The sequence below is a fragment of the Vollenhovia emeryi genome, unplaced genomic scaffold (genome assembly GCF_000949405.1).
Source record: "Vollenhovia emeryi isolate VEMERY1.0 unplaced genomic scaffold, V.emery_V1.0 DF939131.1, whole genome shotgun sequence".
In the NCBI taxonomy this organism is placed as follows: domain Eukaryota; kingdom Metazoa; phylum Arthropoda; class Insecta; order Hymenoptera; family Formicidae; genus Vollenhovia; species Vollenhovia emeryi.
In genome coordinates, this window is record NW_011967235.1 from 1359338 (window position 1) to 1380037 (window position 20700).

Consider the following 20700-nt stretch of genomic DNA (forward strand, 5'->3'; position numbering starts at 1 on the left):
TAATGAGAATATTTAAAAATGATTCTTATTATATATTAACGTAACAATATCCATCTTTTCTATTTCTTGATACGTTTTCTTTATCAAAACTACTGCAATTCGATAATTTCATCTCTTTTATCCGCAATTTTAAGGTCATTAATCTATTTAAAAATATACATATTTAATTTCCATTTTCACAATTTTTTAACGATATTTTATAATATATGACGCGATCATGATATTCTTTTCATATTGCACAATAAGAACAATAAAATAATAAACAATTCAAGTAGACAACATAGTGAAATTTCCCTTACATATTCGGGTACCAGGTAACGGCTATATCTGATGACAGAAGTATATGTACTAGATATTCGTATGACAAGAGTAAAATATATTTTTAACGATGGAAAATCGACGGGTTGAAAACACGGGAGTTTTCTTCCTTTCAAAAAGCATATATATTTGCCAGCCATAAAATCCGAGCGTATAATACCTTTAACGAAAAATAACACATCCGTGAAACGTTGCGCGAATAATCCCATAAAAATTGAGACTGCGTATAAAATAAAAATTAATAAAGTATTTCCATTTTGTGATCTTTATAATTTTCATTGCAAAGTTAATTCCTCCAACCAACGTAATCACCAAAACTTTTATTTACTTTCATCAATCATCCGTGATTAATTAGGAATAAATTGCTATAAAGAAGCAGGAAGCCTTGGTATTATGTTTCTTATCTTTATATCTCTATTCTACCATCGCAAACCGATATGCTGCGTTTACTATTTATATTTTCTTTCCATTGTTCACGGTATTTGGGACAATAAAATGTAAATCGTGACAAACTGCGATTTCGGCGCGTAAATCACGCGACAAACTCGCTTTTGCGATATGAATCGTACGGAAAAAGGGGAAGAGCAGATGATGCGGGTAGCCATGCTGTTCGTGTCTGCGAATGCAACCGGCTCATTACGCGGCATGTTTACGCGTATGCACTGACGCTTTAACACTATAATATAATCGCCGAGCGGTGAATCCCACGGGAGAGCGAGAAAACACCGTGGGGCAAATCTCGTCCGCGTGGCCGGACCAATTACGTTGAAACGTTGCCACAACGCTACGAAATGTACACCCACGAATATCATGCCCAGAATTATGGCAGGTATTAAGAGCATTAGGAAGCTATTGTCGCGTGGGCGTGCAACGTGCCGTACCAAATGCCCGTGTAATTGTTCACCGTCGAATGATCAGGGATCGTCGAAGCTAGCTTGGAACTTAACCACGTTTGAGTATAGGCTATATACATTTTAGGCTGCGATACCACGCATCTAATTCGGCTCGCACGAAAAATGAATGAGATTTAAATATTAATAATCATAAAGTTTATACGCGTAGGGATAAAATGATAATACAAGAGCTAGTTAGAGATACGTCCGGAATTACACAATAAAAATTATATTAATTGCACTTTTCGTTCACAATTAGCAAAAAATATATAAATTGCAATAAATAAATCCCGCGTTATTATTATATATGTATTAAACTTTATAAATGTTAAAATTTCATTTTACAGTCGCGCGCATACTCAGTAAAATAAATTCTACGTGAATTATACAAGGACGACCGATTATATTTCATATTATATTTTGTGTTATTCATTATTAAAGCCGAATGAATAAGAGCAGAAGATATTAAACTTTTAACTTTATATTCTCCTCTAAGAAAATATTAATATATAACTGTACTTTCAACTTGGCTTATAATTTAATTCGCGCCAGTGCTCATTGCTCCGCTGTGCCGAACTTTTTTTTACGTTTCCTATTTAATTACGGGTCTTACATCGGAACGGTGTGGCCGGTGTTAAGCCGATCATCGTAATAATGTCGGGAAAGGTACTTTGATGATAAAAGGATGTATGGCAAAAGCTGATGAAAGTTTAGAACAGTATTTCCTCCTCCCTGTATCAGTTATTATAGTCCCTTGAAAATTTCATTTTGATAGCAATCACAACAAATCGGCTTTACATTTATGCTTGAAAGGACATTAATATGTATGTATCCTAGTACCCCTGACATTTGCACGAATAAAAAAAAAGTCTTGCGAATAATATTTTTTCACGGTACATAATAAGCCGCTTAACTGAACAGCGGCAATATATTATAATAACATCCGCAAAAATGTTGCGAAATCACTTGACTGAAAGAGAAAGATAAAGCAAGCGAAATGCAGATAAAAAATAGAAAATAAAAAATGTCATTAATAGAATGGAAAATTATCTTAATTCCGAACGTGTTTTGAAGTCAAAATTGAGATCCTTTTATCGTTCTCATAATTTATTTTGTTATGTACTGATTTCTAACTATATAGCATATTGTGCGCACGCGAGACAAAAACCTCTTTTAAAAACACGTGTTGTGTTATAAATGGAAAGGCGCCGGAAGGAAGGGCGTTTGCACCGAGTAAAATAGTTTAGTTATGCGAAGGAGAGCTCAGCGAGTACCGTGCAGCGAAAGAATCGAGAAAAAATATATTTACTTCAGCGAGAATTCGATGCAGAATTTTGAAGAGTAGAAACAGTTCGCCAAGCAAATGAGTTACTTAATGGAGGCTCAAAACTTCTTGAGAGCCACAAAAATATATTCAAAAAGAAAGAATTAATGCAGACCATTTCTACGTTACACTAACATTTTTTCTTGAAACTTGAACTTAAAAATACAATCCAGACTCGTACAATCATAAGTGGACATCATTATGTAATCACAACTCGATTAACTTTCTTGCAATTTAAATTAAAACGATATGACGTGATTCCATCTGTTTAAAAACAGTCTCAAAATCAAATTTAATTTCTTCATTTAAAATGATCAGGAATACTCAAATTAATTAACTTTATATTGCATAAAAAGATATAATTATGTTATGCTGCTACAAATTCTTTCACCAATTATGCGGCATTAAAATCAAAGCTTGTTTTTATCGAATGGAAAGTAAGTTCAAGCGACTTTGAAAGAAAATACCAGATTGGCTGTAATTCATGAAATAGGAAAAGATAAATGACGCTTTGTGAAACTTGGTGATGGCGCTTGTCAGCGTATCGCGTGTTAAAAAGCAAAATTATCGAAGTGCTGCCGACTCATATGTATTCCTCAAAGAATCTGTGCTAATATGGAACGACTTCGCGTCGGCAGGCTGATATGCCAGCAGCTGGCGGAAAGAAGAAAAGTACAATTAAACCGTTCGTCGGCGCGCACGTTTTGCTTTAATTAGTCCAGATTTCTCTTAGCCCCGCGAAGAATACTAAAGCGGCTTCTACCCCTTTGTCGGGCGACCTAATAAAGTCCTCGGCACGTTTATCCCTGAGAATGTCTTCTGCCTGAAAATCAGCCCTTACCTCGCACACTTTTGCGCGCTTACTTAAAATAAATCTATAACATATCTCGATAGATATTAGATGACAAATCAGACGAACAAATTGCCGAACTCCAACAAACATATACTCGGTGAGAAACAATTCATCTCGATTTCACGGATGCCAAGTTCATTCTCTTTTTAGAGACAAAACATCTTTCAATATATTAATACAAGGCTTAGTACTATAACCACTTTTAATCTATTCATACTCGCAAACATTTTATGTGCGAGTACAAATATTCGACTGTTCTCTCCGACAATTAAATATTTTTAGATGGTTAAATGTTTTATAAACATGCAATTTGAAAAAAAGATAAATCTTTTCAACCGCATTTTCTATGTACATGCCAGTGACTATTTCTATAACAATGAAACACATATAAATAATAACTAGCACGAATTTTTCCAGGCATAAGAAGGAGATATTGTTTATCGGGGTTGTCTTACAGCTTGGCTGGTTAAACTCTTTAGGTATCTTAACATGAACTTGGAGAAATAAAAGCAAATAAATATCCCAGAGATACAGAACTGACAGTTATATAATCAAATTTATCGAAAAATTATTCAAGCATAAAATGGATGCGAAGTGAAAAGTGTTGTATAAAATTGTTTGCGTTTCCGAGAGGAAAATTTCCGTCATAAAGTTCGCCAACATTCGTTAGCTACTCGATGAGAAAAGCAAATAAACTTCGCAACGCTTTCTTTTGCTTCGCTCGTCTTTTATGACGCCCTTACTTGTTGGAGAAAAAGGAGAGTCGAAGTAGGGTGCAAAGATGTAGAGAGACGTCTTTCCTCCCTTATATTTCAGTAATACCATTTACAGACATGCTGAATGATGGACCAAAAGTAACTCGAGAATAACTGAGACTTTCTCAAAATAATCTCCGAGAATTCAAAAACATAAAACAATCATTATCTATTAGTCTAACTAATTAATCAGTCGTCAAAGAACCGTGCAATATTTACCGAACAAGCAATTATCCTTCAAAATAAATTATATCTTGATTAGGTACTCAGAAAATTTTATAGCGTAAGTGATAATTGCTCCTTTTTTTTACGAAAAAAATAGCATCCACAAAAGAGTGTTATATGACCGTACAGGCGTTATTGTCGTGATAATATACGGCGGCGTAGCTTTCGGAAGATAATTTAGTACAGCGCTTAATATGATAGTTTCGTTCTGGCGGTTTATCGCGATATAGCCTATTTTATAGGCTAACGCGATAGGGAAGGATGATGGCGTTGAAACGGATGAAGTGCAGAGTGACATTTCGGAAATTAACGATTTCTAGTTGCTGACAAAGCCGGATTTATGGACCGAGCCTGTGCTGCGCGTAGGGTATCGAATCGGCCGCTTTAATGAACCCCCGGGCAATCCTCCGCCTAACCCTCGTGTCGCGTACATTATACGTACGTTCCAGAATCCCTCAGCCCTACAACGATACCGATTCCTGACAAGCAGGCGAACACATGCAATTTCAACTCGAATGCATCTCAGTGAGCGGATTATGGAAGCTACGAATTTTCACATTTCATTGCGCTTGCATTTTTCGTAACTAAACTTATCACTGTTCTCATTATACTCTTCTCGATAAACGCGAACATAGCGCAGTGGAGCGCTGCTATATTTCGTAATATAGAATAGTTAAAGGACAAAAGTGCGCAATATCGAATATAATGTGAATATGAAGTAATATTTCTGAATGTTTACATTACGTTTCACGAATCTAACATCGCACTGTATAATTATAGTAAAACGCAATGATAAATGGTATAGAGTCCCTTTTCACCGGAAGAACATTTCTACCGTCAGCAAGTGATATACAATAGCTCCACGTTAAAAATCCAAAATTGTAATCCAATATTTAAAAACAGCAATAGCCCTGTATAGAGAATAGCCCTGTATAGGAACCTCTATTTCGTTATTTTTCTTTTCTTCAGTTATAACAATCCCGCCCGTTATTTATAACTGAACGCAGTGTAGCGCGTTTTCGAAAGAATCCATGTAAAAATGTAAATGAAAAAATATATACACGGAAAAACAATGTGAGTTGCAAAAGAATAATAAAATGATAACACTGGACGTTATACAATTAAATATTAAATATTTCCACATATACATATAACTGTATCATTAAAATATTAAAATATTTCACAAGTTAATGCGATTTAATATTTCGCGAGTTCTTACAAACGAGGTTCCCTTCCGCCACTGAAGCCCCGTACGCGAAAATCTCGACCCTCCAACGCGTCCACGGTCTCACATAAAGTCGTACAATTTCCGGTTACTTAGCCGTGTGTTTTCGCGATGGAGCGCCGTGGAAAAAGGATCACGTGGGTGGACGGACGAATTCACGTATATACGCATTCTGCATCGCTTTATGGAACGGCGCGGAAACCTGCCGGAACCTGCTGCCTGATGCGCAGAGAGGGAACGATACGCTCGTACGGACTGGTACATGCATATGCAGATTTGTGGCGCTTCGAGGACCGCCTTGTTACCGCCGACCGACCGACAGACTGGACCGGTGCAAAGGCCGTAGGAGAATCCCGCATGCCGGTTATAGACATTAACTAAATATTTGCGCGGGCCACAGGCAGAGAACCGCTGCGCGAGAACGTCTGGGATTAACCTCGGGCGATGGTACGTTAACGCGACGCAGGAGGAAGGAGATTGCCTGTGGACGAGATGCACAGAGGACGAGGTGGACGGCAAGGGAACCTACTGAGAGGATGACAAGCCGACCGGAAAAGCAGTGACTCGATTCGAAATTCAAAGATGAAATGCTAATCGCGCGCGATTGCGCGTCTGCAGCAATCTAGGCTGCAATTACCGGAAAAGGGGAAACAGGGGTGCAAGACAGTCGTTTTATGGTTCTCTTTTGGATTATTCAACCTTCTAATAATGACCTGTGTATAAGCTCCGTACTTCATTAAAGAGAATGTATTCTGTGAGAACAGAATTAAAAATCCTAATACATATAAAATCATTGTCAAAAGTGTCGCAATAGTTCTCGAATTATCGACTTATTATATTTTATTATATTTTTATATATTTTAGTATTATATTTTTATATATTTTTAGTATTATATTTTTATTATACTTTTAGATGATTTTGTTACAGATTTTTATATGTAAATATTGTAATACACTAAGTATCAACCGATTGTGATAAATTAATCAATAATAGAAAAATTATGTTACGCCGATAGTTAAAAAATAAACTCAAGATAATAAATATGAATGGATAGACTATGAATCGGCTTCTCATGTACGTATGTATTCTTCTATTCTATAGGCAATAGATGGAGAGATAATTTTACATATATTTTAGAATTAAATATTAATCTATTCCAGCCTGTCCATTTTCAATGAATCCATGAAACATTGTAACTAATCATAACATTAAAAAATTTTCAACTTTCATAATTTTCTATTAACATATTGTAACAGTCATAAAAAAAGAATAAATTTCAAGCAATTAGGAAGAAATAACAAAAAATATTAAACTATTGTTTTTTCGCTACTGCCAATTTTAACTCATTAATCTACCTGTTAAATTGTTCATTTCAAGAGAAAAATTTTAACTGATATATTATACACTTGTATGTTATATCCAATTTTCACAGATCCATTGACCTAGATTAAAAATAAATGTATATACCTGTGTGTGAAATACGATGATTACTTGACGCGGCACGCTCTGTGTACAGCATTTCCAATCAATCACATTAATCACAAAACACTCTTTATCACGTCGGAAAGAATAACAAAACACTCTTTATCACGTCGTAAAAAAATATCGCGGAAAGCTACGATCCGTACGATACCAACGACACTTTGCAAATTAACGAGCACATCACGAACGATGGAGAAAATTCGAAAATCGAGTGGTCAATTTCACGCGCCACTTCCGAAATTCGCGTGTCATCCCACGCTTTCGATCTGAAAACGTCGGGCAAATTATATTCAAACCGTGCACGAAAGTCAAAGTACGATGCGAGATATTTCGATTCGTGCATCATTATTTCCCGTAAATTATTTCCCGTAAATATCATGAGACGCTAATGTACAATTCTCATCCATTATCGTCCCGATTTCTACTTTAACTGATTAAATCACGCGAAACAACTTTCGATAAATAACCACCGTTCGACACGTTTACGGAACGTTAGCCGTGGGAGTCAATTAATTATACGAGCTAATGATCGTTAAATGTTCGCTGGAAATAATCGCGATCGGAAATGGTAATGCGATAACACACGGGAGAGGCACCCGCCACTACCTGCCCGCTCGAGGCTCACCGCGTGAATGATAGCGCGGCGACCTTGTGTATGCATGACGCTGCGCGATACGCCGCGGAAAAGAGAACATTGTAAACAGGCCAGTCCATAATGTTCTTGTGAGGAATTTAATGTGCCACGAGATAATTTCACACCGAATTTGTATCTCGCGTTTCAAATCGATAAGCTTTGATAAACAATCGCCTCGTCTGTATACTACACAATCTGTCACCACTTTTATCCAGCGATTCGCAAGACTGATATCGATAGGTGTTTCGGTCGAAAAATCAAAGCGTAGTTCGGAATGTGTATAAAATTAAGCAAATTATCGTCCGTAAATGTTCGAGTAAGACAAACGGTTTTTAATGCGCGCCGATTGCTGTCGCTATCATTTTTATCTCAAATGTATGCATAAAATTGCATAAAATAGCTTTAACAAGTAATAACAATTTTATTTCTATTTTCCGGACAAAGTAAAGATAAACTTTGTGTTTAATTTAATTGTGATACGTTAGATTTAATAATTCTTTCGGGAGATAAAGCAATTAATAAATCATTCAAGATTCCATTAAAAGAGGAATTAGTTTACGTGTAACAGTTAAAATTTGTCATTAGTAATTAACTCAATATCAGTTAATTGCAATAACATATGTAATACCTACGCATACAAAATCAGTCGAGTAATAATTTCGTGAAAACCAATAGCAAAATGTCAGATCGATACGCATGTAAGCGTAATTATTAAACTAATTGAAAACTTTACGCGATATTATTGATCAATTTCGATCGTTTATTTTTAAGCTAAGTAGTAAAATGTAAAATCTTTTTATATCTCTAATACTTTCTAATTTTATAGACATATTTTATCTATGACAATATGAATCATATGTACAAATGATTAAAGTAATGATAAAATCAAACAAATAAAACGAATCTCTAATAATACGGCATATTGATAACTCTATTAAATAACGAACCCGGTCATTAAAGTATCACGGACGCTCGTTATATTAACAGCAATCTTGTTATCTATCGTTGACGCGATCGTGACAGATCAATCGAACAGCTACTAAACATGCGAGCGAATTTAAACCGACCAGGTGCTATCGTCGGACCATTGGCTAAATAATACGAATGACAGTAGATTTGCCAGAATCGAACTGATGCACGAGCAATATACGAGCGATTAATCATATGACGCTGCGCTTATTCATAAATTTGATGAAAATGTGATTGTATGATAAACGAACATAATAACGTTATAATTACTAATTCTCAAATTAAGGAATTAGGTAAATAACGAAAGATACATTTTCGGCTTTTCATTAAAACAATACGAGATCTTCTATCGCCAGCATTTTTAGCGGAGTACAATTCCGGAAAAACCTCTCTTCCCTTCTTTTGGATCGGAAGAGAACGTTATCCGGATAAGGTTTAAAAATTCCCAGAAAATCCCGGGATTTCACGATTTGATCCGCCACGGTACGTTTCATTTTTTTTTTCCCCTCCCCCCCCCCCTTTTGACAATCGACCATAGATGTCATTCCACCGGGCGGGAATATCTGGCATACCCGATATCGCGACGGTATGCGAATGGTGCGGATGCACATGCGTGTCGTAAGACACACGTGCACGCATACCAGGGACGGTGTCGACCACGCTCGCGCGAGAATCGGGTCACCGGAATGGCACCCATTTCAAACCGGTCCTCAAGAGCAAATCACCCCTATTTTACGGACAACCGCATGCACGCATGCACGCACGCAAGCACGCACGCACACGCGACCCATGCACCGTTGCGCCCACCGAGCGAGGATTTACAATTATTATCGACCATACGAATGTGCGATTTTACGTAGCATCGGTAACTCGAACGGCCCGTCGTACGAGTTCGTGACCTAAATACTCGTTACCGAATTTCACATAAACACAAGCTGCGCTCTTCTTTCTTACTTTTTTAAGAGAACTTTTATTTATTACGAAAGATTGCGTATCATTCACAATCTGTATATACTCGCGGAAAATTGAGAAATTATTCAATAATCTCTGTGATCAGGAGATTAAAATATTTTCTGTTAAAATCAATTTACTTTGCAGTTTTCTCCCGGATAACGTTCGAATAACGGAAATCACCTGGTGATACCCGTATTCCATCGCGTCTGTATTCGACTGACAATGCATTTCGCCGGTGTGCTTCGCTCATTTATCTGTATGTGTACGTGAAAATGACGTGCAGTTCGCCGCGTGTGTTCGCGAGTTACGCACATGCATTTCTGTCTCATAAATAAGATACACTCTCGCTGAAAGCTTCGTTGATCATCGCTGTGCTTATACGTTTTACGAGTTTGACAGACTACGACATGCATGCTATTTATTATGATAAAGAGTACAATTTCGTAAAACAATTTTCTTCATCAATATTCCTATGTGCCTATTTTTGCCCTAATGTTTTACTATTCTTAGCAAATTAGAACATTTACTTAAAACGTTAAGTGGTGTTATATATTAATTTAATGCATTCTCTGCGAGAAATTTTAAAAAATTATCTTTAGATTTGATTGCATTTCGATAGATATTCATTTAAATGACCAATTAATTCAACAATTTGAAGAATTATAACTATTTTATAAATGTGCCCACTACAAATGTCGCGCAATAATTTTCAACATTATGTTAGAAATTTATCGACTAATGAGAATATAGAAAATTATTATCGACTAAGTTATACGAATCTATTATAAAAAAATTAAATAGTCCACCTGCGCTTGATTAAATAAATGGAGCAAAACACAAGTATAATCTGCTCATTTCCAATATTGGCTATATCGAAAGCCAATTACTGAATATCAATTTGTTGCACGATAATAAATAATATAACTAAAAAACCAGACTATAGCTCGATGTCACGGATAAATAGCACGAATAAATACCAATTAACTGAAATCTATACAAAACGCCGATAAAGCCGATAAATGAGCTCACCTGATTAGCTGCGGTAAAATTTGTCAATTACTGTTTAATCTGACATGCAACGTGCTTCCACATATATTTCATTGGAAAATACAAGCCCATCATGCGATGTAATAAAATGGGGAAGCTTAATTCGCTATGTTTAAACAAGTGATAGAATGCAAACATTCGTGTAGTAAAGTTTTGAGCCTAAAAAAACAACACATTCTTTTCACTTAACGAACATTCTAACCGAGAATATAGATAATGCAACTGTAAGCCGACAAGACTAATTTTAGTTTAATTTTATTTCACTTCAACGTAATTTCTCATCCTTCGGCACGTTACAGATTAGATGTTAGATCAGATATAACGCGCCAGGATGTAACGCTGATGATTATATGAATCAAATTACTCATATGCTCTACATTTACTCATCGTGATAATTAACGTCTCCTGTAGACGGTAATGTAATATGGCGGATGTAGCGTGCAACGTGAACAAAGCGTGAGAACGTGTGCGAGTACGTCTTCTCGATTTACAAGCTACGAAGAAAAGCGACAGTAATATCGTTTGTTATACAATTTGTTTGTCAGCGCGAGTCTCTCTCATTTATATACCATGTACTATATAATATAGTAATGTCTTCTTTTCGAGGCAAATTTTCAGAGACGCGCGACCACAATAACATTGAAATTTTATAACCCAGCGGAAGAAACGATAAAGTTTTATACATCCATTCTTTTTGCGTAGTAAAGTGGAAGGAGCTATATTTACATGTATAGTATGTACAGAACAAGATCGAGGAGAGAAGAAAGGTCCGCGTTATGATCTTCGTGACGAACTTATTCGAAAATGCGCCATTTCGTTCAAGTACCGCAATGCGTTTCATCGAAGCGACGATGATTCCATCGCTCCTTTATGCCGCGCCTTTGTTAGATATAAAACGGTACCAACCGCACCTGCTGGAAGCTCTTTTCTTTAACGCGTCAATTTTACTTCGAGAGAGAAGAGAGTAAAAATTCAAGATGTACGTCGAAATAAATACATTTTCCTAAATAGTTTATTTAGATCTTCGAAAAAAAATATCGAGGAAAGTATTATGAGATAGGATTCTAATATGAGATAGTAGGTTTCCAACGTCCAAATTCGCAAATATTCTCTCGCAAACGATTACACGATCTAACAATCAATTTTCCACTAAACAGATTTCACTCCAACGGCAATAAATTCATGGTGGAACCAATGATGATGCTTATTAATTTAGCAGAAACTCCACTATCTCATATTAGAAGTCAATCTCATAATAGGTGACTTTCCTCCGGGTAAAATGTGGCGTAACTAAAAGCCACAAACAGTTTATTCGTAAACTTGAACTGAAATAACGATCTCGATAGAAAATCGATATGCCCGAGGAAATTGATTCGTAAGGAAAAGCACGCAGGATGCACGTTTGGTCCCACTCGTTCTGTATCGGACAATCAACGAACATCGGGTCGTAATTTGGCTAGAAACACACAGCTGCGTTCGCCAAACAAAGCACAGTTTCGCAATGACAATGCGTAAAACAGACAGTTTCGGAATGACACTCTCACTTGAGTGCAACGCTTGCCATGCGAGCAGCTACGCGTGACACTAGAAACAACGATGATTTAATCAACTCGGCTACGAAAGCAGCACTCGGCTTCGATTGCGGCTACCGTGCTTAACGACCGAATCGTTTCCTGCAGGTTAACGCGATTAGTCCGCCCCATTAGCGCGTCCGCGTTTAAGCCCCGCGTCGCGTCGGCGATTACGAGACGCGCCGGGTCAGTCACCGAACACAGGTCCCGAATCCGTCTTTCCACCTGCAAGACACTCCATTTTAACGGCTGAAAAATCGGTTCCTCGGTCGAGAGGAGATGACAATCGTCGGGACGATTTCCCCTAGCAAATTTTACCGCCCTGTGCGATAAGTGCCGCGGAGACACAGATTCCTCCGTCGCCGATTTTCGTGGTAAATGGCGGTGGCAAAATTTACAGCGTACTGGAATAGTTCCTTTAAGCGAGATTTCAACAATTCTGCGGTTTCGCGTACCCGGAGGGTCGTACAAGTAACATGTTGCGCGTTATTACCTGACTGTTTAATTCACTCGATTTCGGCAACATTCAAAGAAAAAAGATGGGAAAAATTTGTGCGTGAAAGCTGATGACGTCTCGGTACGTGAAACAACGGTATTACGGACAAGCGAGCGGCCTCCACTCGCTTCAGGAAATGTAAGGGCTCGGTGATGTAAAGCCGCAGTCGCAAAGTGAAACCGACAGTAGCGTCGGCCGTTCGTTAGCGAGTCTCTCCCTAAACTTCTTAACATGCTGGATGCGATCGTGCGATGCCGTGCGAGGTAAATCACGATTTCACTGATACAGCATCACGTACGATGCATTTGCCTAAACGCGTCCGTTAGATCGCAAACTACGGTCAATGCGTAAATGTGTGCCGCGTAATGCAGCATTGATACACGACTCCAATGATAACGCTTAGCGGAAAGGTCAACAAGTTCACCAAACATCGAGGTTTGCCACTTGAATGCCCGATCAGATTTGCCTCTCAATTCAATTTAAACGTTAATTGCTGCAATAATTATTCTATTATATATTAGAAAAGACAAACGGTTTCATTTGTTTTTTAGCCCCGTTCAAAATTGACGTTGTTAATTGACAAAAATGCAATAGTTTCATTCTCTTACTTGAAACAGTCAAGAAATACGAGGATAAAAGGAATTTCCAAAATTGCGCGATATAAATTATTTATTAAATAGAAATAAAACTGCAAAATTAGAAATTCAATTAAGTCGCGGGAAAATAAAAATTTTCAAAATTTAATAAAAGTCGTCATACGAGAAATTTCTCTTACAGTTGCAATTGCGCCGAGCGGTAGAGAAAAATCGGTAAGAACAATTAAACTGACTGGCAATTCTGGGCTAGTATTATTCAGTGAACAATAATATTGTTTAATGAGCGATGGTATTGTTCAACGTAACGCTCGCTGAGATAGAGGAAAACAGTGCAAATTCTCGGGAAAAACAGAAGATCCGAATGAGACTTACAATGCCTCGATCGATCTTCCGTGGCCTTTTAACAACAAACAGCCTTATATAGGAAAGCAGCCCCGCGCCATTCGTTCATATTATCTGCGTTATTCGCGTTTTATCCTTCTTTACTGCTCTTTCCGCATCTAAGATAAATGGATGTAGCTATGCAAAAATCTGACCAGCGTCAACCATGGAAGACCGAATAAACTCACACAGTTTGTTTGGCAAAAAGTAAACGCGAAATATTATTCCTTGCAAAATTCGATTCGCGTTTTATCACATATTGAAAGCCTCCACGAACGAACGGAGGTAAATAATTGTATCTAGCTCGGTCAAATTCACCGCGAGCTCAAAATATCTGCGTTACAAGTCGTAACGTTCTCGTAACAGAAAGGCTTGATGTTTACGATTAAATGCATTTACCCGGACGCGTATCACGTCACGAATGGCTCGGACGTTATGCCAGCTGCCGCACCGCGTGCGTGCTTGTATGCTTGTATACGGCTTGTCTTCACGTGTCATGAATGAAACAAACCGTGCGCTCTCTTGTAATTACCTCATTTTTCGCGCAGTCGACTAAACTCGGGTAATTTCCTTCATATCATAAAAATATAAACAGAGATAAATTTATCGTCGCGTTTGCGCTCCGAAACTTTACAATTTCGAAGATACGCCGGAGGGATCGTGAAGTTAAGTTTTGATAGGTACCCCCCAAAGTTTGCTATTCGGGAAAGCTGGCTGCTAGACCGCATGTGTCGGCATGTGACGCCCGAGACAATGACGATAAATAAGCGCTCGTGAGATTTTATGGGTTTATTCAGTGCTCGCGGGAGGCCGATATTCAAGGCGCGCGCGCGCGTGCGCGCGTTCAAGTCCATTCGGGCAATGACGAACGATATATGTCAATCGCTGAACCGCGAATCCCGGGATAAATGGCTCCGCGTGTTAATATGATTTTGTCACGAGCAGGCATCCGCCGCCATCGCGACTGCGAAACGGATCTCGATTCTCGGGGTGATCGACCGCGCGCGGGTCTCTTGGCCGACGTACAAGTAGAGTACCAGAAGCGGCCGTGCCTTTGATAATGTATGCCAAAATTTTACCGAGCACACTTGGCGCTCAAAATAGCCCTCCGAGTAAAATTTAGTATAAATACTGTTCGCGTGTAACGCGTATTGTAAGACGCGTGTCTTATTATCGTTCCGACATATGTATTTATTTACGGCATCGGCTTTCCACTCTTTTCCCGCGATTTTACGCGCGATATTACGCGGGGAATTCCAGGGGAGCCGTAAAGCCGACGTAATCGCTTCGCGCGTGTTCTTGAAATTTAGAAGGACGCAAGTCTGGGGAGACGACGTGTTCTCTTATGGATTAAGTAATTTGGCGCAACTTCTCATAATTACGTAACTCGCTGGTGCAAATTGAGGCATAACTTCGCATACTTAATTGTAGCTCTAATCCATTCTAATCTAATTCAAGTCGCTCTCCGCACAATTTCGAGTTATGGACGGGAGAACGGCTTGTAAATTAGCGCGTATAAATTTCATTATGCGAGCGACACGATACTAATTATTTCGTGCAACGGCGCCCCAGTTGACAGATTGCGACCCGAGTTTTACGTCGGTGCAACAACTACCATTTATTCTCGAATCGAAATGTATATTTAACGTATATGTCTGATATCGTAAAGCAGAGACATTTATGCGCGTGTTGCGGCTCCGGTGCGAAAAGTATATTTCACCAACGTTGTAACAACGATTTGACGAGAAATTACCCTGGGGGCGATATTACGCATTAGCGTACAGAATTTTCGGATATTCAATCGATGTGTAATTCATATAAAATATATACCGGTCCCTTTTGCCCTCAAACTTCACAAGCTGTAGATCGCGGCGGAAAATCCGCGACAGTCCGAGTTTGTCCGATAAAACGTTCACTCTTTGCAGTAACACAAACTGTTCGTTTCGCACGCGATCACGCCGAGAGTAGCCAATCGAAACGGATACCGCGGCAGAGGCCGTCGCATTCCGTCATTATTCACATTACATTAAACATTTATTATGTTTAACGTTACATCCACCCCGGGCTTCGCTTCTCAAATTCGATGTAACATGTGAATGCATCACTTGATCGCATCCGGTACCAGAATCGCGACCGCGCACTATATTAAACAATGAAGTTGATAGGTCATTGATCTTTCGCTTCAATGCTACTATCGTTTTGTGCTCAAGTTCGCTCGTTCCTTCTTCTACATATTATCAGTTTGCACATTATAAATTCGTATATATCCACTTCAGTTTATAATAAAATAAAGAAAATATTATATAAAGATCATGCTTAAGCTTTTAATCGCGATCTTTAAAATAATCAGCTTAAACTCAACTATGAGGTACTAATTAGTGCCAATAACACTGGTCAAGAAAATTTTTATATCTCCATCTGTTGTTATTACGAAACCGTATTTGTTTTGTTTCGATCGGGTCTTGTTTTTTTGTGACAGTTACACAAGCTATAAAATTTCACATTCACTTTGTTTGTAGTGAAATAGCTTAATTTTGTTACTTTCGAGTTTTTGTAATTTTTAAGTATTCGTGTTACAAGAAAAAGTCATATATTGTCGGCCAGTGTAATGCATTATTAAATTGTAACTTTTTCATTAATAATATAAAGCGAGATATAATTAATAAGTGTTTACGTGAAGTATTCCTTTCTTTCCAGTAAACATTTTTAATAATATTATAACCAAAAACATGTACATCAATGCCCACGAATGCCCAGTGGGCATTACGTTGTCTTATTGTCTTATTTTATCTTGTTTCACCTTATTTTATTTTTATAATACCCCAGCAAGGCCTAATGCCCAAACTAATGCCCCAAAAATGCCTAGTAATGCCCAGTAATGCTGTAAATCTGTACACCGCAATGCCCTCAGCGGTTTATCTCTCGGAATTTCAGCTGTTTAATTCCGCGTTGTATAAAAAGTTTTAATCTATTCAATTCCGTCACGCGATCGAGTCTCGAAGATCCGTAATTACGGACGTGTCGATCTTGTCGAACAATTCAGTTAAAGCCCGTTTCAAAATCTAACGCAATCTCATAAGTCGCTGTGTGCGATTTATTTATTACGTCTCATCTGTTATCGCGATTAAAAGACTCGGGTGCAGTTTGTCTCGTAATAACTCATTCATTCTCATTTACTAATAACACAAACTACCACTCGAAAGCGAGTATTTAATAACACCAAGTCTGCAATAAACTATTACAAACTCACAGTATTCCACAACGGTCAAACAACAATATTTTCGACGTCGGATTTCACGGGTGTAATCGTATTGCATCTCGCAATCAACGGAACAAATTCTCGGTTAATCTTCCATCAAGACGCGACCATCGGGGTTGCATCTCGAGAGAAAAAGTTCACTCCGAGTATCTTATTTTCAATATACTCGCCAACGACGAGATTCAACGACGCGACGACTATAAATGCGGATCGTTAAAAGTCAAAGGGGGATAAAAAAACTGAAGTCGAATTGATTCACGGGGTCGTAACGCATCGCGACGTAATGTATCGACAAATAGAGGCAACGAACCCCATCAGGGGGGGATGAAGACAATCGATTTTTTCCCCTACGCCGCACACACACACACACCGCGATATTATTCCGCGGGTTCCGCGTGGAAGTTGATACCGTAATGCGTGCGTAGGGGGTCGACATATGTGTCGCACGGGATTTCAAGTACAGCGAAGCTTATTTTCATATAAATAAGAACGCGCGCGGAACGTTGGGCGGACGTTCTTTTAAACGGGAAACGCGTTTAATTAACAACAAGCGTAATGTAATAATGCATAATTAATGTTGCGCGCAGCTTGAAAGGGGAATATTGATACGCGCGTGCATTTATGAATTTTTATTTTTCCACATATTGTTTTCGTACTAAAAGGAGTCGAATGATACGAAGCTGAACGCGCGCTGCAAAAATCAGTTTTGTTTACGAAAGTACGACGTAAAAACTGCAACAAGTTTACGTAACCGGTGCTCGCTCGGCGCATGATGCGTTTAAACGCACGCTAAAAATCTGGGAGATGAAAATCCCAGAAGCGTACATACAGAATGCTTTTGAAAATTATATGCAAACCGCAAGAGAAATTTAGCGAAAATGTACGTGTGCGTGTTTCCACGATTTCGCGGCGTACGCGCGTAACTTTTTATCTCGCGAACGAGCACGTTTCTCGCCGTTTCGCGGACTCGATATTACGCCGAAATGTCTATCCGTAAAATATGTGGAGAGGTGGTCGAAGGAAAATTTTATTTCGCGCACGCCTACGAAGGGCAAGATAGACAGTCCGTCTCCGCGTCGTTCGGCAACTTGGAATATTTCGTCACGTGTCTCGCGACGTATCTCTGGGAAGCCGTCGTTTTATCGCAGCGCGTTGTGAAAATTTCGCGTTCCGATCGCGATGCTCCTAAGGAAGGGCTGCTTTTCTCGGTTGCCTCCCGGGAGATAAGAATGTAAAAACAGCCGGAAACTTTGACTCGCGCGAAGCGAGCGGGCGATGTAGTCGCGCGCTCCGAAGCGGCGATTCGCGCGACGGGCACCCGAATCGTCGAACGCCGATCCCGAAATCTCGCTGCCCCCGCGATCAGCTGACAGTGGAACGATATCTTACCTTGGTGTCCCGTGACGTGTGGTAATAGTAAACAAAGGCGAACATCCACGCGCATGACAGGAGCAACGCGATCTTGACATTCCGCCGCATGACTGGCCCCGCTGGTTCGCACTCGTTTCGCGTCCCACGCCTGCCGTCCGTACGGCCGATGCCCGGCGACGCGTCTCCTAGCCGCTAACCGCGAGACTCGTCCTCCTCTCTCTCACGAAACGGAGCACGCACACCCGCGATCTCGAGGACGCGGTGCGATGCCACGGAACACCACTAATGCACACGTACCGGCAGCCGAAGCCATACTGCCCGTGGCCGAACCAATGCGGTGGCTATAATGCGCGGATACGCCGCGGCTCCCGCTCGGCCGCCGCCATCTGTCGGCCGCCCACCGTACTCGATTACGCCCATGTACCGAAGGGCGCCAGATTTCGGAGGCGCGGTCGTGCCAATTGGAAGGGACGGTCAACACTTTTATTTCCGATCGTCCCGTACGAGAACAGTTATGCTTCCAAATTATTAATTTGCTAGTATAACGCGTGTTAAAACGCGCGTAATTGGATAATGATAGAGAATCTAGGTCAATACTTAAATTTAAAAAAAGAAACGAGATAAAGCCTGTACAAGTTTTTACTCAAGATGCATACGTATATTACATTTAAATTTATTACATTTAAATTTATTACAGTTTAAATTTAGGCGTATTTATTTCTTTATTATTTTTTTTAAGCAAGTGCGCTTGCCAGAATAATTTTTTGATACCGTAAAAATAAGAAACAATGCAAGTTTGATAAGATTAAAAAAAATTCTTAATTTCACTTCGAAAAGCCTGAATACATAACGCACTAGTAATAATCTGTTAAATATTATTGAATTCCTTGCAAACTAAATAAAGATACGCTAATAGGGATAATAAAATAATTCTTCGTTCCTCGATATTCGTTACGCTTCCAAATGACCAATTTGCCAGCGTGACGTATCCTTGACGTACTCTTTATCTCGTTTCTTTTTTTCAATTTAAGTATAAACCTCGATTTTCTTTAATTACTCAATTACGCGCGTTTCAACATACGTCAGGCTACCAAATTAGTCATTTGGAGGCATAATGAATATCGAGTAACGAAGAATTATTTTATTATCCATTAGCGCATTACCCAGATAATAACAATATTACGGAGATGTACATAAATTATTAGATTAATGATGTTATTATATGGTAAAACAATGGGTTTCTGTTTCAGCTGTAATATAATACCGAATGGGAATTTTAATGCAGCCATTTATAAATATTTTATTAATACGTAGTCCAATCAATATCATTTGAGATAATATAATTTTTCAAACATTACGCAAACGATTATAGACACTCGAATGTTTAATACTCTTGGCGATAGAGAATTATTAGCTAGAAAATTATTTAAACATTCTCTTTTGTACAAGATTGCGAGCGTTCACATCGGCTAACCATTACGATTGTATTCTAGTTAAATTAAACTTTGCATTTTTCTAATTACACAGTGAAATACTACCTCGGGCGTAGATTTAAGTTAAAATGTTATCCGATAAAAACAGAGCAATTTGTATAAGAGGCCCTCCACCACCCCCCGCCAATTTCTATCGGCGGTCCTCTTTCCTTTGCAATAATCGTTTCCTTTTAATCATGACTTAATTTTTCTCACAAAATAACTTTATAAAAGAGAAAGAGAGTGCATTACGTAAACATTTGATATGCGTTTAATAACAGGAAATTACAATGTGAAATATGTAGCTTATATACTACATGAAATGTAATATACGTATGCTCCTATTATGTATAACATTTTTTATTAATGTGCAAACAAAAAGCTCTCACTGTAAATATGCAAACGAAAATCCATCAATCAAGATTACTTGAATTAAATTTAAAATTTAATTTGACACAAGCAGCTCATGCAGCACGCATGTCTAAAATACATCTTTAAAACGTCTTTAAGTCGTCTTTTAGATATGTATGTCTAAAAGACGGCTTAAAGATGTTTTAAAGATATCTTTTAGACATGCGTGCTGTATGGGAGGTCAGTCCAAAGAAGCCTTCCACCGATTCAAAGGCGGTCCTCTTTTTGTTACAATACGATTGTTAACACTTTTGTTATTGATTTTATTGTTTTATAATGTACTTTACAAGCATATATAAATATAAGTATATTTTATATTTATTAGTATTATATTTAGTTATATAATTATTTCGTCTATAACGAAACAATAAAATTATGTCCCCCTGACCCTGCCTACCCGTATTCCAATTTATAGTCCTATCTATCCGTTTTATTGCCTACCCGTGTTGAAACCTAACAAATC

At 38.5% G+C, this 20700-nt stretch overlaps 1 protein-coding gene across 2 annotated transcripts in view; it reads right to left on the reverse strand.

Annotated features, from left to right (window-relative positions):
* Positions 1–18789, reverse strand: part of LOC105568143 (polypeptide N-acetylgalactosaminyltransferase 2) — a 198855-nt gene extending 180066 nt beyond the window's left edge. For both annotated transcript variants that reach the window (XR_001009420.1, XM_012023562.1), the window contains exon 1: positions 18373–18789. Coding sequence is in view for 1 of the 2 variants with exons in the window: in XM_012023562.1 (XP_011878952.1) it covers positions 18373–18462 (90 nt within the window). In the remaining variant the exon portion in view is untranslated. The remainder of the gene's footprint in view (positions 1–18372) is intronic.
* Positions 18790–20700: the final 1911 nt, after the last annotated feature.